This window comes from Oryzias melastigma, linkage group LG14, assembly GCF_002922805.2.
Source record: "Oryzias melastigma strain HK-1 linkage group LG14, ASM292280v2, whole genome shotgun sequence".
In the NCBI taxonomy this organism is placed as follows: domain Eukaryota; kingdom Metazoa; phylum Chordata; class Actinopteri; order Beloniformes; family Adrianichthyidae; genus Oryzias; species Oryzias melastigma.
In genome coordinates, this window is record NC_050525.1 from 11,226,031 (window position 1) to 11,250,166 (window position 24,136).

Here is a 24,136-nt window from a genome sequence, read left to right on the forward strand (position 1 = left end):
TAAACAAAAAAAAGAGTGAAAAAGTCATTTATAAAAGTACTGCATCTAAACACACACACACACACACATATATATATATATATATATATATGTGTGTGTGTGTGTGTGTGCCTGGAATTAAGCAACATAGTTAATTAATTATATTTTGTTGCAATTCTTTTCTAACAAGTTTTTTTAGGGTAATTTTATTGCTTGAACACATTGTTTTAGATTGTTCCATATCTCGACTCCTTGAAGTGAACACATTTCTTTTGTTTTTGCTCCCAATTTCAGAATAGAGAAAATCTTAAATACTTTCAAATTAAAAGCACCTTTTTTTATATTCTACATATATTGTGTGACAGACAATTCTGATGTGTTTTATGCATTCATTTTAAAATATGTGATCAACTAAATCTTTAAATTGTAATATTTTTAATTTTATATGTTATATAGTTATTATATTTTCCACATGAAGACACAAAACAAGACAAACAACCCCGCCTTTTGCTGCCAACAATTTTAACTATAGCCAATCATTAAGACATATACACAAATATATGTATAGACATTAAAAAAGCAGTAAAAAGAAAAAAATAATTATAACAACAACAGGAAAAAAAATAATTGTCAGGATATAGTATTTGAATAAAAAACAATGAAACAAACAACAGGAAAAAAGGTAATTCTGTCACTTTTGTAGATAATTCTTGTTGCCTTTTTCTCTAGAGTAAAATTAAACTTAAGCTTGTTTTATGCAACAATTTATTTGAACAGCAATTTGATTCATGTAATTTCATAGGAATAGAAGACAATTTATCGTGACATCCTTAATAATTTAGACATGGAATGAACAATCAATTAAGTTGACTTAACTTTATGTAAACCAGCCGTTGTTTTTGCTATTATTAAAGTCTCATACAGCAGGTGTATAAAATCTGTAATCTGCATTCAACCCTTCTCCCGGGGGAGCAGTGACTTGGAGTAAGTCTTGTGGTATTTCCACATCCGGTTAATGATTTTCAGCCGCCATCTTGTCTGCGACCAGGTCCTCATGGTAGTGTTGACATATCCACCATCAGGCACCATTGAGTGCTCAACCAAACCAGCATCTTGCAGAATGTCAAGCAGGGAGGTATTATGACTCGGCCTGGATTTGAACTCATGACCTTCCAGTCTGAGGGCAGACGCTGTACCACAAGGCCACTGAGCTGGTCATTGAAATAGGACTATCAAGTAATGTTTTCGTCAGTGATGACACATTTGTTGCTAAATATCATAAAATAAAGCTAAAACTGCTGCTCTGGAGATGCATAAATAACATTTTCAGATATTTTTTAAGAAGAGATGCAGAAATAATCTCCTGGATTGGTAAGAATGTTTTTTTAACAAGAACCGGAGCAGCGTTTCAGCAATAGTGTGTAACCGGGGATGTCTTCACTTTACCAGCAAGTGAATTTCCTAATCTGTCGGAGTCTTATTGTGAAGAGAATCATTCTCTTACTGCCCCCCCCCCCCCTCCCTCCATCCATCCACTAACAGCAGATATCCCTCCCTCCCCTCCTCTCCCCTCCCTCTCTGCGTGCGTCTCTGTCAGTGTGATCAGTTTCTTTTACTTCCTCCTTTTGGAGAGGCTGAGCTGAATACCAGAGCACAGGATATGCTTCAGTTTCACAGCAGCAGCGGCGGCGGCAGCAGCAGCAGCAGCAGCAGCAGCAGAGGCGAGCTGTGAGGACGACACGCTCTGCAGTCAAGATGAGTGCCGGGGATGTGGTCTGCACCGGCTGGCTCATTAAATCCCCCCCGGAGAAAAAGCTGAAGAGATTTGTGAGTACTGGCCGGACGCTCGTCTTTGAGCTGATGCTCCTCATGTCCCCGAGAACGCCTCGATGCAGATGGATCCCACATCAGGACAAACATGGATTTGCAGCATCTAGTCCTCACTGCTTCAGAGGGGTGGGTGGGGGGGTCATGTGACAATGTCAGCCTGCTTTATGAGTGTGTGCATTGTGAAACATGGGAAGTAATGTCAGCAGCAGTCAGACACTTGAGCAGAAATAGTCAGGCGTTATGATGGCTGTTTGCACTTCCTCTGCTCGGCCCAAGGAGGTGGAGGGACATTTGTCAGAGCAAAGAGTGGGTGGAAGCGTTAGGACTTTTGGGGCTGGAAATAGAAACTTTTTCTCGCCAGCTCTGCAAAATCCGGCGCTGTTTTGTTCTTGGACAGTTGGACAAACCGCCGCACTGTTTGCTTCATTCAAATGAGAAGTACAGATAGGTGATGTTATGAAAATTTGACTCCAGCTGCCAGAAATAGCCTTTTTGTTGGTGATGCATCAGCAGCAGCAGACAAGAGTTGCTTTGAGTTGGAACAAAACAAACTTCAGACCTGCAGACTTCTCCGTTTTGCAGCACGCTTGACTGTAAACAGTTTTTTTGGGAGAGTTGCTCCTCCAAACGTTCACGAAAACCTAAATCTTAAATTCCATCTCCGGTTATGGTTTCCCCTTAAATCTGGCTGTTTGGTTTTGCAGCAATGGCGGCATGTCTTTCTGTTTCCTGGTAAAAACAAGTGCTGAGCGGCTTTTTCAGGAACAGATCAAATTCACGTGAAGACAAAAAAAAACACATGGCAGAAACGATATCTTCAGTATTTCATGAACCCTCTCCGGTTTCTCCTGATGTTGCTGTATTAATAATAAATGGATTTTTTTTGTTCCGTTTGGAAAAATATAAAGGTTTTTAGATTGAAGAAGAAGCCAAAAATGTTTTTTTTATTTATATGTAGAACATTTTCTGCTAAATACAGTGAACTTCCTTTTTTCTGTGTTTATGGGAAACTTGAACTTGAGTTCCTCTTACTGATCAAAACAAAACTTTGTGGAGTTTCAAGGATGAACACGAGGATCAGACGTCAAGATCTGTAAAGGAAGTTTTTTTTAATGATTATTTATCTTCCAGGCATGGCGAAAACGCTGGTTCGTGCTCCGAAGAGGCCGCATGAGCGGCAATCCGGACGTGCTGGAATACTACCAAAGCAAGAACTCCAAAAAGCCGATCCGGACCATCGACCTGAAGGAGTGTGAGGTGGAGATGCCGGACGGGCAGCTGCGGATCAAGAGGGACTTCCACGGGAAGCACCTGTTCGTGGTGAAAACCTCGTCGCGGGTTTTCTACCTGCTCGCCAAAACAGAGGAGGAGATGCACAGCTGGATCAAAAGCATCGATCAGATTTGCCATTTCAGGAGCCCGGAGGAGGCAGGTAGATGCACCTGTTTGTTTGTGCGAAATGTGGCCGCCTGAAAGCTTTGAAAAGAAACACGGTGACTCACCCAGACGAGCCAAGGAGATTGATGCCATTTGTGCAGGAAGTGGTGAACCGAAAAGCACATTTTCAGAAGTCCAATCTTTATGTTTTGTTTCACAGCTTTTGCTAGAAGTGGTTAGTGGCGTTTCAGACATAACAAAAGGAGAATTTTAACACTCAACAGCTATTAATCTATCATACTTTTTATTGTCTCCATCTTTACTTCCACCCGATTAATTCAGCTGTGATTACAAGCTTGGACATTTCTGGTCAAACAGAATCAGTGGATCACAGAAGACATTTCTGTTCTTATGGGTTAAAACGTAGACACAAGAGAAAGTTGAGAAGCACAGAGCTCATAACTGTAAAACGGTTGACAAACCACAAGGCTGTGGCTCTTTTCAGGTCACTCTCACAGGATTAATCATTTCATGCACTCCAACAGCTCGATCACACATCGGCGGCGTGCGGTCAGAACCATGACGATTCCTCAAACTGGGCAATCTCTTCAGAGAAACCCCTCCAAAACCACCACAAAAAAAAAAAGAAAAATAAACTTTTTTTGTGTGTGAGTGTCAAAGAAATTCAGGCGCAGAGAAGAGGAGCTTTAATCACTGGAAGACAAAACTTGGCCTCACTTTTTATCAGTACTTCAAGTGTTGTCTGCAGCGATGCCTCCAACTGTTAAACATGCAGGGAAATGCTGCTGCAGCAGAGCACAACTTTACACTCAAAAGACCAAAAAAGAAATCAAGAAAGGAGGTTAATCCTGCTGTCGCTGAGTGTTTAGATTAACAATTGAGTTTCTGTCTAATCAGCTTCGAAGGTGATGCTGTTGGTTCAGAGGGATGGGTCTGTTGGGACTCTGTTGTCTGTGTGAATGAGATATAGCAACGGCACACACTTTACTGATATGCTTCTCTGGAAAGTACTGGTTGCTCTGTGTGCAACAACGAAAGCAGTTTAACCATCTAAACCCTGAACGTGGTTGATTTATCCCTTTTTCTTTTAAACATTTAGTAAAACCTTAGTGTCTGTACCCACAGCGGATCATAAACAGCTGGTGTTTGTGTTCCCAGCTCAGGACAACGTGAAAAAACCTCTTTTCTGGTGATTTGGTTCTGCAGGGACGGCCTTGACTTCAAGGCCTTGAGTGAAATGGAATGAGACAAATTTCTGAAAGAAGGCCAAACTGACAAAAGGAGGGCCAGAATGTCCAAACAAGAAGAAAAAGGGATATGTGTCTGTGTTTTTCTTTTTTTAAATGCTTCTGATGAAGAGATGTCCCTAAAAAAGTTCCTCTGCTTGTTTTCTACCAGAGAGCTCAGAGGAAGGATCTCTGCCCACCCCCATCTCCATTCAGCCATCACCTGACAGCTCCGACAGAGCATCGGTAGCAAGCCAGCCGGAGTCCAGTCCTCCGCAGGACTACCTCATCCTCTCACAGTGCAAGACAGGAAGTGTGAGCATCAACGGGTTAGTGCAGACGACAAAAACTGAAAAAAACTGTCTGCAGACATTGCCCACATTCATGTGTGCTTTCGCGTCTGCAGCTGCGACAGCTTCTCGACCTCTGACATCTCCCTGGAGCAGAAGTCGTTGGACGACACCATCAGGGATCTGTGGACCGAATCCTCCTCTTCCTCCATCTCCCACCTGAGCCAGTCCCCCTGCGCCCACAGAGTGCCCAACTCCCCCTTCAGCGCCCCCTGCTCCTTCTCAGTGCTCCCGTCCTCTTCCTCGTCCCCGCTGCGTCCGTGCGTCACCGACGTCTTCCAGTTTGACCGGCCCTTCTCCTGCGCCTCCTTCGAAGCTGCTGGCGAGTTGCAGACCCCGCCACCCCTGCCCCCCAAACCGTGTCACCTGTCGGAGCAGCAGGGTGATGGAGGTGCTCCCAGGTCCAGGTCGACTAGCCTCCAGCAGTTCCCGGGAAATATTCCCTTGTTTTCAAGACGAACTTCCCTGTCAGGCTTGGACCATTTAAGAAGAGGTAACTCTTCAAAATAAAAGCACAGAATGAAGACATTGTTTTTTTATTTATATTTGTCTTTGGGCAGACTGAAACGCACTTTTATGCATTTCTTCTCAGGCAATATTGAGAACAGAGTCATCATAAACCGGAGGCAAAGTGTGAATCTGGTAAGAAAACAGTGTTTTCATCCTAAATCGTTAGCCATCGAAGCATAGACAGCAGGACATTTACTACAGAAACTAAATGTTTGCATGCATGTACTAACATGTCTCATCTTAAATTGAACATTTTAGTCGTGCCTCAAAATCTATATTTTTAAATGAAATTTTGAGCCCCTAAAATTACTTGCTACACCCCTGGATTGTGTATCTGGGCCATCGACACTTCAGCTTAAACCCAAATCTGTGCTTGTTATGTTTAAAAAGCTAATTTATATTTATTTAATCAATAATGAAACTGTCTGAAATGTGTATTTTTGATCCTTTAGTTTGTAGTGGTCTTCTACTCTGCAGTTCTCTTGAGCCCCCTCCCACTGCCCCTTATAAAATGTTCTGTCTCCGCCGCTGTGTAGACTGTGCCCTGTTCTAGTTCTATGATCGTTCGGAATAGGCTCCAGCAACTATGAACTCCTTTTATGGACTCAAAAACAGTCCAGTATTCTGTTTTTAAACCGCAAGAGTCGCCCCCTGGTGGCCTTTCTTATGATTTCATAAATTCTAGTTTGATGAACTAGTCGTTTTGTTCTTGAAACCTTCAAGTATTAATAAAAAAGGAAATTTCCTAGTTTTCTTGACCAAATGCTTTGACCGTGGAGCTCCAGCCTGACTGCATGATGCTTTGGTCTCTTCACAGCCTTGTTTAAACGACACACATGTCCAAAGCTACCAGGATGAGTCATACGTCCCCATGACTTCCCCTTCAGCTTCAACTGCTGAGTGTGATGGTTACATCCCCATGAGCCCGAGGACACTCACCTTCCTTAGTTCAAACTGCAGCGTGGAGTCTTCCCCTTCTCTCAGCTCCCTCACATGTCAGCCGGCAGAGTTTGTCCCACCTCCAGTTCACCGGCACCTCAAGCCCCGCCCCAGGAAAGGTGAGGCTCCTAGTTGGTCAAATCTGGAAAATTCAGAAATGTTGATATTTAATTCCACTTAAGGCTGTTTTTAAACAGTCTAAAGCAGGGGGGTCAAACTCAGTCGCACAGGGGGCCAAAACACACCTTAGGTCGTGGGCCGAACAGAGTAAACATTTATTAAAGAATCTAAAATTACATTTTTAAAACTTTAAAACTGTAACTTTTTAACATAATTATGAACTAGATATATAGCATTACCTGCAATAATGCTGGAGTGAATGCTGTAAGATGAATTTGGCTGCTAAAGATGCTTGTGCTGATAGCTGGAGATGCTGAAATTGATGGCTAAAAACACTTAGGCTGAAAGCTTAAAACGCTGAAGCTGACAGCTGAAATCACTGAAGCTAAAAGCTGAAAATGCTGAAGCTGTTAGCGGAAATCACTGAAACTACTAGCTGAAAATGTTGAAGCTGTTAGCCAGCTAAAATATTAGCTAAATCTCAAATTAGCCTAAAAACTTAAAAAAAAAAAAAACTTAAAAAAATAAAAACTTAGGTTACTCAAAACAGTTAGCATGTAGCTAAAATATTAGCTAAATTCCAAAACAGCTTAAAAAACTAAAAAAAGAAATATAAAAAAAGCCAAAATTAGCCAAAACAGCTAGAATGTAGTTGAAATATTACTTAAACTTCAAAATGCAAGAATACTCCAAAAAGCTAGCATACTGCGATTTTTTTAAACTTTAAAACCTCTAAATTTTAACATATGAATAATAAAATGGCAGGAATATATTCAAGAATAAATGAACTTAAATATTAAATAACTTTCAATATTTTACCCTCCATTCAAACATATTTTGTCAAAATTATACAAGTTAAAAATAAGCGCAAGATAACATCGGGCCATTAAAAACAATAAAATAAAAGGATCTGGAGGGCCGGCCCCCGGCCCTTGAGTTTGACACCTGTACTCTAAAGTGTCTAAACTGTGGTGTGAGTAAAACTAATCTTGACTGAAATGGCTCAAACATGACAAAAGTAATAGACATTAATTTACTTAGTATCAAACAAGCTTTCAGTTTGAAGGGGATCTTCTCAAGACGGCTCCTTCCACAGATGTTTAGGATTTATATCTTAGAGAAGAACACTCCATAACAGTCCCTTTAGCTGTTCTTGCTGTTTTCCACTCATTTTTTTGGATCAATATGTTGCTGAAGGACAAATAAGTTACTACTGAGGCCAAACTTCAACACAAAGCAGCACATTTTGCTGCTTTTATGCCTTAAGATCTTATTGAACATCAGAAACATCAAGCTGCTTGAAGATGGTCTTCGAGTTTTTACCTTTAACATGTCTGTTTAGAATATTCTGGGCAATCCAGCTTATTGCAAGTTTAAAGCTTGTTTTATTAGTATTTTTTGTTCTGTTTTAAAACATTTAATTACTAATCATTTAGTCTCCGTTATTGTTTGATTTTTTTTGGCAAAAAAGTTTTAAATTAATAGAAATATCATTCCACCAAAAATGTAAAAGATCTATCGTAACAAAATAGATATTTGTCTTAAGCTAAATTGTCGTTCTTGGGCAGGGGTCTGCAACCTTTAACCCCAAAAGAGCCATTTGGTTCCGTTTCTGACAGACCAGAACCCAGCGAGAGCCTCCAAATCCTACTTTATCTTTTAGAAAATACACTTCATTTTTTATGTGGCCGTTTAGTTATTCGTCTAGAAAATGTAGCTTTCAAATATTTACAATAACTGAATTTAAAAAGTGTGATATTTTTCTATAAATAACAACTTTAACATCTTCACTTTTGACCGCAGTAAATACAAGATCCTTTCAAATTAAAATACATTCTGTTAAATAAGATCCTCCTTCTGCAGCAGATTTTAAATGAAAAAAATAAGAAAACCAAGACAAATGTGACATTTTCTTTAATTATGACAACAACTAGATGCCAGGGTGCATAATTTAACATTTATTAAAAATGTTAGCACTTTTCTTAAAGTCAAAGACGCATCCCTTGATTGTGGCTCTTTGAAAAAATGCTAACAAATTAAAAAAGTGATAGGTTTGTTATTTAATTTTATTCAAATGATCTTACATGAGTAAAAAGTTTTTTTTTTCTTTTACCACTGCTGACATCACACTAAATCAAGGGGCATCAAAGAGCTTTATTTACCTTTCCTCCAAAATCCACACATGCCAGATAAATCAGCAAAATGATGCTAAAAGCTTTGATCTGCTGTTAGAATGATTTATTATAAGAATAAGTTTAAGCTTCTTATCTTATGTATAGTTTCTGTTCAGAGTCAAAGTAAAATTAGAAATACAGTAATTGCTGCAGCGAGGGGGAACTTAATTGACACAGGAAGTATTTTATTTTGAAAGGAACTTATGTCGCTCTTAATGGATTTTGGTCGGTGAGAAACTCAAATGTTTGTTTTTTTAGGGTTAAAGGTCGTGGACCTCTGTTCTAGGAGATTTCTCTGTTCCTGGAAAACTGACCAAAAAGTATCTTGAAAACACATCTGCCGTGTTGTTTAAAAGTGCATGACAAAAGCTTTAAACCAGATCCTTCGACTGTGAAGGTGCTTAATCACAGAGGCTCTCATGGTTGCGTGAACACTGCTCACATACGAAGGGCCGTCTGAACCAGACGGAAGTTTGGAGCACAAACATCGGATGAGATCCGACGTCTGTCCTCTTGTCTGTTGAGAGAAAACATGAACTGTTGGACGAAAGTGTTTTCCTTTCTTTTGGTTTAACGAAAGGCAGAAGCATAAAAATCCACTTGTCATTGTGAAACAAAAAGCTTTCCAAACCAGCCGTCTCTAACACGCTCAGCCCTTTATTAACAATGTTTTTGCGGTTTCACAGTTCGACCTCCACCTCTGGACCTAACAGGCCTGTCTACCATCACCGAATGCCCGACTCATCTTCCCATCAGCAGAACAAAGACCCAGCCGTGGTGAGAAGAACTCAGGCTCTAAACTGCACCATGGCGTGCTGTCCACGCCTGATGACAAACTGAGATTAGTGCTACAGTTTTGTTTTTTATGACTATGCAAATGTAGTTTTCAAGAAATACAGAAACAGAAAATACGAAGTGAAGCTGATAGCAGTAAACAGTTTTTTTTATTTGTCTGTTTACTACAAGTAATCTTAAATCTGATTGCAGCTTTTCGGGGAACCACTCGTCATTTGACTACAGACTTGAAAACGGAGAAACTCCAAGAGATGAGCCGGGGAACCGCTCTGCAATGGTAAAGTTTGGGTTTAATGCATTAACAATCATGCAAAGCATAGACTATAACGTAGGTTTATAAAAAACTTTAATCTTTCTTACAATTGCAGGCTAAATTAGGCTTCTGTTTTGAACCTTCTGCGAGAATCTGCAATGTGTTCATGCAGTAAAAATACTTTTCGCAAGGTTTTCTCATCTAGATGTTTATCTTTGCTTTCTTTTTAAAGAATACTGCTTTAACTGAAGATCTTTATCTGATGACTAACATCACTTTCTTTACTAAATTTCAAACTAGCTACTATTAGCTATTATGTTAGTAATATAAATAATATTTTTTTTTAAATCTTTTTCCGTCATATATTTGACAGGAATCAAGGCATTCGTTCTGCCTCCCCTTTGATGGAGCGAGTCAGTACGGCATGAGTTCACCCTCTCGACTTGACTACCTGTCACTGGACTTTAATTCTGCAACCCCTTCGCCTGTGCAGAAGGTACACAAATCTCCAAAACACACCAACCTATGAACAAATTTGTATATGACTTGTCCTCAGTGGTTTTCTCCATCTGTGTGTCTTGCAGAAGCCATTCCTGTCTGATGAATACCGAGTGGATTATGTTCAGGTGGACGAGAAGAAGACTCAGGCTCTCCAGAACACCAAGATGGAATGGACCGATAACAGGCTTTCAAAAACATGAGAGGAGAATCCAACAAATGTCCATCATTGAAGACCAAAAACTGTTTAAAGCACTTTGAAAACAGCAGTTAAAAAAAGAAAAGAATTTGAAGCACACTTATGCTCTCAATCCACGGTGGAGATGCAAATGTTGCACTGTTTTAAATGAACTTTACGGAAACAGAAATGTGCATACTACCTGATGAGGCATGATTCACTGTGATTTGTCCTGCTCACTGTAGCATGAGTTTCAACAGAGTTAAAAAAGACCAATATGCTGTAACTTATGTACATGTATTATGTGTAAATAAAATCCAATACATACGTTTTTTTTTAAAAAAAGATGGTTGAATTTTTGTTTTTCCATGTCCTAGAACCAAATTACTATTTTAGGTCAATTAGGATCCCTCTTTTTTTTCTTCTTCTTTAGTAAAATGACTGAATAACAACAGTTGCGTGCTGAGGCTTTCATCAGCCCTGACGGGTCGAGCTGTGCTGTTGTGGGAGCCTGTCTCTATGGCGACGGAGAAGGCTGCAGGAAGAGCTGCTGCAGTACGGCCGCTCGCCTGCTGAGGACTCTGTTTGCCCAGAAGGAGGAAGTGACAGCCAAAATTAAAGTCATGAAAAAGAACTGAATTGTTAATTCTTCTACTTTAAAGGGTAACCGAACCCTAAATTAACATATTTCAGCTGTTGACATCTATAAATGGGGCTTTTAAAGTGCTGTCTGCTGGTCATAGCCAAATTTTTGACAAATTGAAATAAAACTGTTCAATTCTTCAAAATATAGTCAAAAACTGTCCGTGTGCTGCCCCTACAGGTTGAAATGATGTATTACAGTTGAAATTTGTGATTGGTCAAACCATGTAAGTTTCAGAAGTCTGACGTCATGATCTGCAGCAGCAGTAATGATAACAGTCCAGCCCCCAAGCCCCGCCCCTCTAACTGGATTTTCAAATTTCACCTGTGGGTGGAGTCAGCCTCCAACTTCCTGGTTTGGTTACCCTTTAATCCTATAAAACTTTAAGTAGCTGTTTTTCTTCTGTTTGAAAACAAGTCTGTGATGGGAGAAACTGGAAACAGAACAGTAAGTTTGGTTTAAACTCGGTCTGGGTCTAAGTGCTGATTCTCACTGATCACCAATTTCAGCTTCAGAACTCATTTTTTGCTGCTGAACACCAACCGTTTCTGTGTTGGAGTCACACCTTTCTTCTTTTAGCATCTGTCCATTGAATGCCGAATATTAACTTTCCATCTAATCATCCTCTTCTAGCTTCTGTATTAGAACTTCATTCATTCACTTTTAATTGTGAGCATGTCTGAGTCACTCATTTGGTTTGTTTATTTTCTGTTTTTTTTTTTAATTAAAAATCTGTTCTTTCTGTTTCAGCCTCACATGTACAGGCTCCTCATTCTGCTCCTAGTGCTCCAGCTCTTCCCTCTGATGATGAGGCTGAGACTGAGCAGCCAGCTCCAGCTGGTGTCCCTCCACCTGCATCTGCTGGCGATGCTGAGGTGATGCGACGGTAGATGCAGCTTTTTGTGTCTCTGTATCATATAGCAGTGGATTGGGCGGGTGTTGTTTTCCAGGGACGGCTCGGGGAAGGCTTGGCTCACTATAGAGCTGAATCTGGGATCGAACCCTCCCCACCCCGCCCAATTTACAACCAACCTCCCGCATCCCCTTACCTGTTCTTCACATGTCAAGCTATACTTCACAAGCTAAAACACACTTAGATGTTTCTGAAGCAAAAATGGAAATGGCAGTGATCAGAGGTGAGGACTCGAGTCACACGACTCAGACTCGAGTCATGAATTTGACGACTTAAGACTCGACTTGGACTTTCCTACCTCTGACTCGTGACTTGACTCGGACTTTGATATACATAACTTGTGACTTGACTCGGACTTTAGCCCTCTGACTCGGAAAGACTTGCTATTTCCCCCCAAATCCACGGATTATAAAGTATATCGAGGAAAAAGCCGCGCCGCGGTCTCTGTGTGTCTTTGTTTACATCCGTGTGTGTTGTCGGCCCAACATCCAATCATATTAGGGCTCAAGTTTGGTTGATCTGACAATCCAACCAATCAAATTGCAGAAAAAACTTAGTCCCGCCTCCCTTTAAAAGCACGAGTTCCTGTTTGCGGGTGTTTTTATTTCTGGCATAAAAGTTTAGAGATTGTCCACAACAAACGGTTTGCAGTTTGCAGAACATGTGGATTAAAGGATTACTTACAGAGATTCAACAACAACCAACTTCATCTGACTGTAGGAGCAGCAAAATCAAGTAAGTTCTGAGTGAAAGCTGACGCTAGCTTAGCGGCTAACCGCTAGCTGCAGTTAAATGAATGGGACTGTAAACTGTTAGCACGGTGACACCGTGCAGCTAGCTCAGTATAATCACAGAGAGATAACAGGTGATTTTTGACATTTCCACCGCTCAGATCTTTATCTGGGATCTGGGCAGGACACGAGGGATCATAGCGGGACAGCAGGGCTGCTGGGGACCCGGGCTCGGTTGTTTCCAGATAGAAATCCAGCAAACGTATTATAGAATTTACGGAGATGATGCATTAGGGTTTTTTCTTTCGCCTATTTTTCGGTTTTACCACTTTTGCTGCTTTATTCTTTGTGGTGTGTTTCAGAAAAAAAAACATCCTCTTTCTCTGGGGGTCACATTACCTTTTGAATATTTGCTGTTCCTTCATTTTTCATTGAACAAATATATGCATTTACTGCTTTAAGAGTTTTTAGTTTGCATGTCTTTATTTTAGTGTTTCACCTGCTATCACGAGATGTGTGCTTCTGATAAAAAAGATGTGTCCACCATAAATACAATTTATTTGATTCTAATGAATTTAATCATGAATATACTCATAATCTCTGTATTCAGAGTATTTCCTGTTCAAGTACAGCGTGAACAAAGTCATATTTTGCGCACAACTTTGCAATATATATTTATACATAACATTTCATGTGAATAGTCACTTTCTTTATTTATATATATATATATATATATATATATATATATATATATATATATATATATATATATATATTAGTATTACATTTAGCATTTTTGTTTTGAATCCTACTTTTCTGTCTTGAACGCAGAATTTAACTTAATTCCTGTTAACTTAATGCGAGATATTTTAACAGTAAGTTGACAGAAATTTTGTATTGAATACAAAAAAAATTGTATCTCAAACAACAAAAAATCAATTTCACAACAGAAATGTTAAACATGAATAAATGAATGAATGCATGAATGAATGAAATGGTTTATTTCAAGCAATCAGGTCATAATACATAACATATCACTTAATGAATCACAAGTAGACCACTTGAAAGGGAGTGGAAGGAAGTGAACTTATATAATCCCACCCCGACTCGACCATACCATTTTCTCTACATGAATTATCAATATCTGGTTCAGGACTTAATATCAAATATTAATATTAATATTAATCAGGCTATTAAGGATCATTAATATCATTAATGTAATCAAGTTTCAAAGCATCCACGACAAATCATTCATAATAATCAGTAAAGAAAATTAATACCATAGTGATGGTAAACTTTTCAGTAATTATTACTGCATATTACATAAACAATAATCTAATATTCTCATTGAAAAAAGACACTTTGTGCATGAATTATGATAACACAAAAATTAATAATAAAATCATCTTCATTTGCTAATGCAGTAAAGATCGAGATAAATCTGTACAACAAGGATTTCCCGCCTCCCCATACATATTTCTAATTGTTGGACAAATTCAAAAATATATGATTCGGCAACACTCATTTAAGGGAATTAAAAATCTCTGAACTTGCAGATGATACCACGATTTTTTTAAAATAATGTCAGAGAAATTCCTGAAGTTTTATCTGTTGTTTCTCTCTTTTCAAGCATTTCTGGATTAAAACTTAATTTAAAAAAATGTGAAATTGTACCTTCTAAATAATGTAATTAATAAGGAAGTTTGTGGCATTCCTGTGAAAAAAACTGCCACTTACCTTGGTATTAAAATTTCCAAAGAACGTAAATATATGGAGGATAACTCTAGCCCTGTTACTAAAACTATTAAACAGAAGTTTAACAGCTGGTTAACTAGAGATTTGTCCATTTATAGTCTGGTACTTCTAACTAAAGCAGAAGGATGTCTAGAGCGTCATATATTTTCTCGTCACTAGATGTCACTAAAACCCAGTGTTCCGATCTGGATAAAATTCTGTTTAGTTTTCTGTGGAAAAAAAATCCATAAAGTGAAGAAAATGTCCTGTCAAACTCTTTAGTTGATGGAGGATTATATGTTTTGACTTTTACGGTTTTCAATCAGGTTTTGAAAATCGAATGGATCAAAAGATTTCTTGAGAATCCTAATAATTTATGGAATATTTTCCCCAACTATTTATTTGGTAATTTAGGAGGTCTAAATTTTTTACTGAAATGCCCTTTTTTCTGTTGGAAAGCTCCCTGTTAGATTGACCAATTTTCACCAACAAGCTCCGTTATGCTGGACTCTTATGTTTAACTACAACTTTTCTCCTCACAATTGCATTTTGTGGAACAATTGTTACATTTTACACAAAAACAAAACTTTATTTTTACAAAACTGGTTTGTCAATAAAATTCTAACAGTGAATTAATTATTTGATAATAAAGGAAATCGGCACACATATGAAAGTTTTTTATGGAAATACAATGTTGTTGTACCTCGGAAGTAATTTGATTTGGTTATTGACTTGATTCAACATAATATATATTTAATAGCACATAATGTAAAATGTGAAGACTTAAATTTACCTCAAAAATTGATTTCAGTTCAGGGAATTGATCTGGTTGATAAGAAGTCCACAAACAAATTTATTAGAGTCCAGTTAGATTAATATTCAAACCATATATGCAAACATGGATGGCCATATTTAGATAGAAATAAATGGAACACAATATTTATATTACCATGATTTCTAACAAAATCAATGAATTTTTATTCAAAGTTGTACACAGCTATTACCCTGTAAAAAATTATATCAGTTGTTTTTTTCCCCAATGTTTGTAATAAGTGTTGCTTCTGCCAGGAAGATGGAGAGAGTATTGAACATGTTTTTGTGGATCGTTCTGTTTTGTCTGTGTTCTGGAAGGACATGCAACTTTATCTAACGAGCATGTTTGGAAAAAATGTGTATTTATCTAAGCACATGATTTTATTTATGTTTGATGATTCAATGTTCTACTCCAATGAAACATATATAATTAACCTTATTATAATTTTGGCAAAATAATATATTCATAAGAAAAAAAGGGTCAGGAAAAAAATCCTCTTTTAAATAATTTTAAGGAAATGGATCTTTAAATATATTTGACCTCTATAGAAAAATTAAAACTATATTATAAGAAATTGACAAAAACAATTAGATTATTAAAACCTTTTAGATTTATTGCTTCTGATTGAGCAGACCCTGTACTCGTTTTTTTTTTCAGCGAATGACAATAATAATAATAAAAAAAAAATCATGGATACATTAAAATAAATAAATAAAGAATCCCAACCTGCTAATGTTAAAAAGTGAGGGGTTGCTCGGCTATCGCCATCTAGGCAATTCTGCTTAGGTACTGGGCTTAGCTTCTAAGGCTAACCACCTTAGACTTACCGTAGCCACGCATGCGTGTGACGTATGCTGGGGAAGTGCAGACGTGCTCTCCCCTTTCCTTTCCCACTGGCTCCACCTGTGGAATTGTGGGGCTGTGCTTGTGCAACCGTACATGAATGCATGTAAGCTGTATCCATTGGGGAGAGTGTAGATACTGCGTCACTTACCGTATTACCTTTACGTATTACGTAGTACCTTTACGTATTACGTATTACCGTCATGCATTCATGCTTATGGGGGGGAAGTGCTTCCATATATGGAAGGTATGTAATTAACTCACACGGACACCATTGATTTTTTTATGTACTTTATTATGCATGCAGCTTTGCCTCATTAACCCTGCAGTTTTGCCTAGATAGCGATCAACACATGCCTAGAGACTACCTCACCGAGGGAGAAATTATCGCTCACCGGTATTTATAGTAGGCATATTGACCTAGGTTGCAAACTCATGGTTTTAATTCAAGTAAACTTGAATGTCATTCTATATATTACTCGCAATAAAATATGAATAAAAATAAAATAAATATGAAGAAAAATAAAGAGTAAATGGTTTTATTTATTTTAAAAAGATATAGTTTGAGCCGCGGTGCATTCTGGGAAACGCATTATGGTATTCCGACCGAGTTGTTAAGCCTCGTTTCCATTGAGCAATCCGGTCCGGTTCGGTCCTGTCCTGTCCCGATCCAAACACTGCCCTTCTCCCTCTCCTCTTGATTTGGAGTGGCAGTTGAAGTCAAAGTCGTGTCCGGAATTATTATTTTTTAAGTTTCACACTCCAAACTGATGGGTCCAAAGTCCGCTATCGCGAGAATAAACCGCATCGTGCGAAGAAGCTATTTTCTTCCCTTTGGTTAGCTCCGATCCACAGATGTTGTCATTTAAATGTAAATAATGACTTTATTTGTAGTGTGACCTTCCTAAAGTTATAAAACCGCTGTTGTTATGGATATTAAACCGCTGGAAGCGCCGCGCTAATGCTAGCGGACTGGCTATGTTGATAACGTCATTGAACGGAAGTCACATCCGAAATATTAGACACTATTTTTTTCATCACCCTCTGTTTGGAGCAAGCACAGAGGGATAAACGAAGGGGAAGGGCTAAGGGAGAGGGAGAAGGGGAGTATTCGGATCGGGCCAAGTAGTGCTGTATGGAGGAGTTAATTTTGTTGAGCGTTTCCCCTGCGCATGCGTGCTGTAGACCGCTAGCGTGTCGATTGCGCCATGCTTCATCCAGCAACTCCTCCTTTTCTCGTTTTGCTCTTAGGACATGGCGTATACAGTGTTTCCCCTCATTCCCGGTGGTTAGGGGCCAGACAGGTCCATGGTGTAATATGACAAAGGGATTTGTGGGTAGAAAGGCGACTAAAAATGGCTCTTCGGACTCGAGACGAGCTCCCTTATTGCATAATGGCTACACCGCATGACTGACAACCGAACCCGGAAAACCGGCTGTATTGGTGGCAGCGAGTGGAGTTTTTTTTTATTTTTTTCTTTTGGAGCTAGCTAATCGCTATGTGGTTCCCGGACGAGGACCGACCGAAACCCACGGCCCAGACATCTCGAGGCCACCGCGGGAATGGGGAGAGGCCTGCAATGAGGAGTTGGCGCGCATTTTCTGCTGTGGGACAGTCATCCGGATTGGACCAAAGTGGACTATAACTCAGCGAATGACAAACTTGGCGCGGCTTTCGGACAGAGGCAGACGCTGGAGCGCTTCAGGACCAAAATGCAAGATCTACTCTTTTAATTTCTTCATGTAATTAATTCCAGAGATTTACAGATCTAGTGTTGGTTGAGCTTTTGTATTCTTGGAAGTTGAGATTGTTTTTAAATATTGCTAAAGTTCTATTTAAAAAAAACAACCACATTTTTGTTAATTACTTTACTTTTATGGATGTGAAATTTGGCCATGAATAAAAACATGTTAATACAAAAGAAAGCATCATGATCTTTGAACCTGAAGTTATGGAAACCAAAAGTAACATCTCTGCAATACGGTTGAAAATCGAGCAAGTAATGAATATGTGGATGTTTTTGCAAATCTTAAACGTAGATTCACACAACCAAAAAAAAAATGAGTTGTATCAGGTTCCCTCTGACAAAAGCTTGTGTTTAAATCGTGTTTAAATTTAGACAGATAATGTTTTGCAGGGTAAAACTTGTATATTAACTTAAATGAAATGTCTTTGACTTTGCTAAAAAGAATCTATGTGGTAATGTCCAAATTTCTTTCCATTCAAGGTGTTCTACAAAACCTTATAGCTACATAATCTTATAAAATAAGCATATATTTATTTGTTCAGGAAACAAATATCACAAATGAACACTATAATATACTATTCCTTCACGTTTCCTTAGAAAGGCTGTGAGCTGGAGCTGATTCTGATGTCAGAGACCCAAGCTGCACACCACATCAACAACGGTGAAAGACAGATGCAGAACCTGATGATGGAGACCCTCATCCACTGAGGTTCAACCCCAGACGCATCCCAGGTATCCAACCGCCTCTAAACACAGGAAACCATCACCAGGTGAAATCTTTTCCCACTGATGCTGCAAACTCTGCACCAAGAGACTTCCTGGGAGTTTGGAGACTTGTGACTGTCACTGCCAGCATCAACAAGGCCTTTGAGGAGCCTTCGAGGACAGAACTGCCCTCTCTGACCAAAAACGCCTGTAGATAATTGACCTTTTGTGCACTGCTTTTTTGCACACTTAGAGAGAAAGACAGAAATGTTGTTGTGAATAGCTTCACACTGGACAAATTTAAACCTGTTCAAATTGATTTACACTGTTTTTCTCACTTAAAACAAAAAATAAATAAATTCAATTGTGTGTTTTATTAAAACAGGATAATCATTCATTGAATGCTCTAAAGCTAAATTTTTAAAACTTTAAAAACAACTTTTTAACAGAAATATGAACCGAAAATATAGCATTACCTGCGATAATGCCAGTGTCAGCTTATTTGGCCGCTGAAGGTGCTAATGCTGATGGTTGAAGATCCTGAAATTAATAGATAAAAACACTGAAGCTGATAGACAGCTAAAATATTAGCTAAATGTCAAATTAGCTTGAAAAAAAATAAAACTTAAGTCAGCCAGAACATCTACCATGTATCTGAAAAAATAGCTAGACTTCAAAATATCCCAAAAAACTTAAAAAAAAGCTTAAATTAGACAAAACAGCTGACATGTCCAAAATAGCCTAAAAAATCTTACTAAATGCCAAAATAGCCCAAAAAGCTAGCAGAATGCCAATTTTCAAAACGTTAAAACTTTAACTCGTAAACATAATTGTGAAAATAAGAAGACAGTAATATTATTCCAGAATAAATCAACATAAACCTTAAATAACTTTGAATATTTTGTCATAATTATACAAGTTAGAAATGAGCGCAAGATAACAACATTAATAACAATAAAATAAAATGATCTGGAGGGCCTTGACTTTGACTTGAGTTTGCTTGTGTGGCGACACAAGTTTGACTAGTGCTGTTATTCCAAAGAACAGAGTTTGAGTCCCACTTCTGCTTTTACTTTTTTTAATATATGTTTTGTTGTACCTCACTAGGCACAAAGAATACTTTTTTTTAAGTTTTCGAAAAAAGGATTAAAGCAAGTATTAAACCAAGGGTTTAATAAACTAGATTTCTTTGTACAAACTCTGTATTACTAAAAATAAACTAATGTCTGATGTTTTTGATTAATATTTATAGTGTGCGTTGAGTAATTTTAGCAAATTTAAAAAGAAAAGATTCAATGAAATACCAAAACCACGCAGAGGATTTCAGATTATGGATTTGAACTAATTTTCTTCTGATGAAAACAAATTCTGTTATCACAAGAGATTTTTCTATACATGGATTTTTCACTCTCAATCAAGTGTTTATGCTGTTACAGCTTGTTATACATTGATGACTACAAAGAGAGATTATTTTTTTATTTATTTTACTTTTAGTTATTATTTATTTATTTTATCATCTGGCACAAAGAAAGCATGTTGGCTGTTTTAGTATTTTAAATAGTCTAGTATTTATAAATTAAACTTAAATAACAGAATAAATAAAAGTCAATGGGAAGATGACATCTTCTCTCCTCCGGCACCTGACCTAGGCATGCTAGCTGGACCAGATGAAGGGTTTAGCGCATTTGCAGCAGAGCTGTTGTGGTGTAAAATGTGGCAGAATTCCAGATTTAATGTTTTATCTCTTTTAAAAAGGATCTTAAATGGTGTACACTTATATAGTGCTTTTTCACCTATACTCCAACCTATAACCACCAGGTGCAATATGAGCTTCAGAAAATTTGACACATGGGCAGGCAGGGCGGGACCTGAATCAACTATCTTCTGTCGACCGCCCCACCTCTGCACCACGGCGGCTCGCCTAAGACCTACACGGTCAAAACAAAACACACTGGGACATGGTAAATGTAATTTCACTCCTATCATCTGTAGTTTCACATCAGAGTTTAAGTGAATGGATACATTGACAATTTAAAATACATTACTCTGAAGATATGAGAAACTTCTAAAGGGGTCTGCAACCTTTAACGGTTTTTCTTCCTGAGCAAAACCCACTAGGAGCTGCCAAGTCTTACTTTACCCAATAGGAACATTTGATTCTGCTTTACATTTGTTACATTTTGTTTGTTTTAAATAATAAATATGGATTATTTTTTGGCATGAATGTAAAAAAGAAGTATAAAGACATACAAGAATTTTCTCAAAATATGAAATTGTTTTTTACTTCTGATAGAAGCTCGTATGACTTCCTTTCAAAATAAAACATTTCCTGTGCCAAACGATATGCCAGTTAACTTCTACAAAAGGTTTTAAACAACTCAAGCCAAAATGAGCATTTTTTTCTTTTTATACTTTAGATCTACTTTGATGAGCTGTCATCCTTTTTTCCGTCTTACTACTGTTTTTACCTCAATATAAATATAAATGTATTGGTTTATGAGCCTGTAGAAAAATTACATAAAGATTATATATATTGACAATTTTGTGCAGCACAAGTTAAAAAACAAACAGAGCAATCATAAAGGTCAAAAATTTTATCAGTTTTGCTTAATATTGTGATGTCAGCAGGGAAGTAAAAATCTTCAGTGTTTCTTACCTTTAGGTGTACATGGATGCTGGAGCCTATCCAGCTACTGAGAGATGAAACCAAATGCCCCCTAGACAGTTTGCTTGTCCATTGCAGAGTAACATAAAGACAGACTACTTCACAGTCACGCCAAAGGGAGAATTTAGAATCATTAGCCTATGAAAGATGTTGTTGGACTGAGGGAGGAAGCCGGAGCGCCCGGGGAAAAAAGAATCACACAAGGACACAGTGAACATGTAAACATTTCAAAACAAAAAAATAACCAGCCAGGATGGTTCTTTGCTGTAAGGTGAGCGTGCCAACTACTACACCACCAACAATAGTCCAGCCCGATCTGCAATGTATAAAGAAACTTCATGCAAAAATAATTCCTTCAAAATAACTCCTACTAATAACCTAAATAAGTTATGCACTTCTTATTAAATTTGGGATTTTAAACCAAATCAGAAAAAAATCAATAGTACTTGTTCAAATTTCATAACACCTTTAACAAATACGATAATCTAAACTACCTTTATTCTAATAAATAAATCGATTCTCGTGATTTGCTCACTTTTGCAGGAAAAAGGCAAAACTCAAGACAGTAGAGTTGCTTGACTTATAGGATCAAAAGATGTAAAACTCGACTGACATAAAATATATTATTGATGGTTGGGGAGTGCAGGAAAAAAGAACCATATTTTTTGCTTAAACAAAAAATCCTGTTTGTTTTAACTTTAATTGTTTAAGATTTTTAGGAAGCTGCTGCATTTTTATAATCACATTTTCGAGGGGAAAAAAACTGAACATACGCACATGGAATACACACATGTTGCGTCATTAACATGCGCCCGGGAAATCCAGGAAAGGAGAAAATGGTTGGATTTAGCCTCAAAGGAGGTGAAAGGTGGCCTCGTGATTTAGCGTTTAATTGCACCTCCTTTCATTCTGATCGTTAGTATTGATCATCACGTGTAGCTGAGACATCCCCGTAAATCTCTCTCTCTCCGGCGGCTCTGCGTGTTGTTGTGTTTTCGAGACTGAACGTCAGCAGCAGCTGCTGCTGTAGTAGTGAGAGTCCGTCCAACTCAGCTTTCAGCTTCGCTCCGTGAGTTGCACGGTGATAGCGAGGAGCCATGCAGCCTAACGACGGCTGGAAATAAATAGAACCGGTTCGCGTTCGGTTTCTCAGCGGGCCGAACAACAGCTTTAAGCTAGCAGCTGTTGGAAGACATGCTGTGAGGTGCAGCTCCGCGTCTTCCTCCGCCGCTGTGGTAAGTTAGTTCCGTGTCTCCCGCAACTCCTTTGTGCTGAACGGAGATGGCATTTAGTATCTTCAATTATTGCAGAACGTTCTGGTTCTTTATTTTCTCCGTAACACATGTATGTTATTTACTTCTCGCCCGAACCTGCTGCTGCTAGTTTAGCAAACCAGCTACAACACCCTGTTGCTTAACCATTTCTCAAGTAAACAAAGTAAAAATATGTTTAAACATTTTCTGATATTGGCAAATGTTTGTTTTGAGCACGTGCGACTTCCTAAAAACAAAATTTATTTATATGGCGTGTGACAAACAAAAGCACTAGCTAAATGTGATTTATTATTTTTTTAAATCCAAAACTTTATTGATAAATATTGCACCTACAGAAAAATTAACAGTTAATTTTCACATTTGCCAGGATAATTATATAATACATTGTATAATTAAAATAAAACATATATTAAATTAAATAATGCCATAAAATTGCAAAATAAATCAGACTGAAAAAATATATATTTATAAAAGCAAAGGATTCTGTTAGCATGCTTACTCAGGATGAACAGTGTCCTCCAGGTGCAGCAGCTCATTATCAGCCTCTGATGAATTAATGATCATTAACACCTGTGAATTTGACAGGGTTTCAACTGTTACATTAACAACCGACAAATGAAGACAATTATAGATAAAATACGTTTTAAAGCGAGAACAGGTACTAATAATATTGTTGTGTCATACATACATATTGAATGCACTCCTAATACTTTTTAAATTCTTAAATCATGTCCAAACTATACCCCGCCATATCTTAAATAGAGATTTATAGGAGTAAGATTTTGTTTTAGAAATCCTTTTCTAATTTCTAACTGAAAATACACTATAATCTTAATGAATATAAACTTTGTTTCCAGCTTATGGTAACAACTAAGTATAATTAATACCTGGGTTTGTTGTTAAACAGGTTGCTGCTTATATCTGCTGTGCTGAAGACCACGGAAACTGGAACGATGGCACCTCAGAAGTCATGACTTGGGTAACTATGACTTGGGTTGTTTCCTCCCTGACATGTTTTTATTTTATTGCACTTGTTTCAACCGGTGTAATCAGTTTTAATGTGATGTAGTTGGTCCTTATCCCTTTTTTCATCATTTTTGAAGTAAGAAAGGTTGTTGTTTCAAGAGTTTAGTTTTTCATCAACACGGTGATGGTATTAGAACAGGGTTACCTACACTTTTTTGCATGCAAGCTACTTTTGAAATGACTGACTCAAATCAGGAATTATAGAAACATTTTATACGTGTTTGTAAATAAACAGACTTATTATAACAAGAAGATCTGAAAGTGAAACAGACATTTTCATTAAATAAATAAATACATTTAGATGAGTGTGTAAGATTGAAACATGATATAAAGGTCCTCTGTAATTTTTCCTCGAACAACTTGTTGAATTGTACCCTTGTGTTTGTGTGCTGACAACAGAAACATTCTGATTGTGTCCGAATGTCTTCACTACTTACTACATAGTGCACTACCTGTATATCACATGTGGGTAATTATATCCGGCCCTCCAGATATATATATATTTTTTGTTATTTATGGCCCAATGTTGTCTTGCACTCATTGCTAACTTGTAACATTTTGACAAAATGTAATTTTATGAAGAGTAAAATATTGAAAGTTATTTAAGGTTTAAGTCAATTTTTTTAAAAATAATACTCCAACCTTTTTATTATTCATAATTTTGTTAAATTATGGTTTTTAAAAAAAATGGCATTGAACTAGCTTTTTTGGCTAATTTGGCATTTAATACGATTTTAAGGCTATTTTGGAGTTTAGCAAATATTTCAGCTACATGCTAGCTGTTTTTGGC

General features: G+C 37.7%; 2 protein-coding genes across 9 annotated transcripts in view; both read left to right on the forward strand.

The window, feature by feature from the left end:
• Window positions 1–1,677: 1,677 nt before the first annotated feature.
• gab3 (GRB2 associated binding protein 3) lies at window positions 1,678–10,589 on the forward strand (the record flags this gene model as incomplete). Its single annotated transcript, XM_024265823.1, is given in 10 exon segments — window positions 1,678–1,806; window positions 2,941–3,241; window positions 4,606–4,762; window positions 4,840–5,276; window positions 5,376–5,425; window positions 6,111–6,351; window positions 9,213–9,303; window positions 9,514–9,598; window positions 9,948–10,070; window positions 10,159–10,589. Coding segments are annotated over 10 exon segments (1,674 nt in total). The 3' UTR covers window positions 10,276–10,589.
• A 4,936-nt stretch (window positions 10,590–15,525) lies between these two features.
• amer1 (APC membrane recruitment protein 1) overlaps window positions 15,526–24,136 on the forward strand; it is a 15,248-nt gene continuing 6,637 nt past the window's right edge. Inside the window, exons 1-4 of one of the 8 annotated variants that reach the window (XM_024265820.2) lie at window positions 15,526–16,175; window positions 18,274–18,408; window positions 20,200–20,342; window positions 23,228–23,299. The gene's annotated coding sequence lies outside the window, so the exon portion shown is untranslated. Of the gene's footprint in view, window positions 16,176–16,980; window positions 18,409–20,199; window positions 20,343–21,293; window positions 21,318–21,810; window positions 22,282–22,915; window positions 22,979–23,073; window positions 23,095–23,227; window positions 23,300–24,136 lie in introns of those variants that run through there. The other 7 variants (XM_024265819.2, XM_024265815.2, XM_024265818.2 and 4 more) reach the window with 7 other exon arrangements.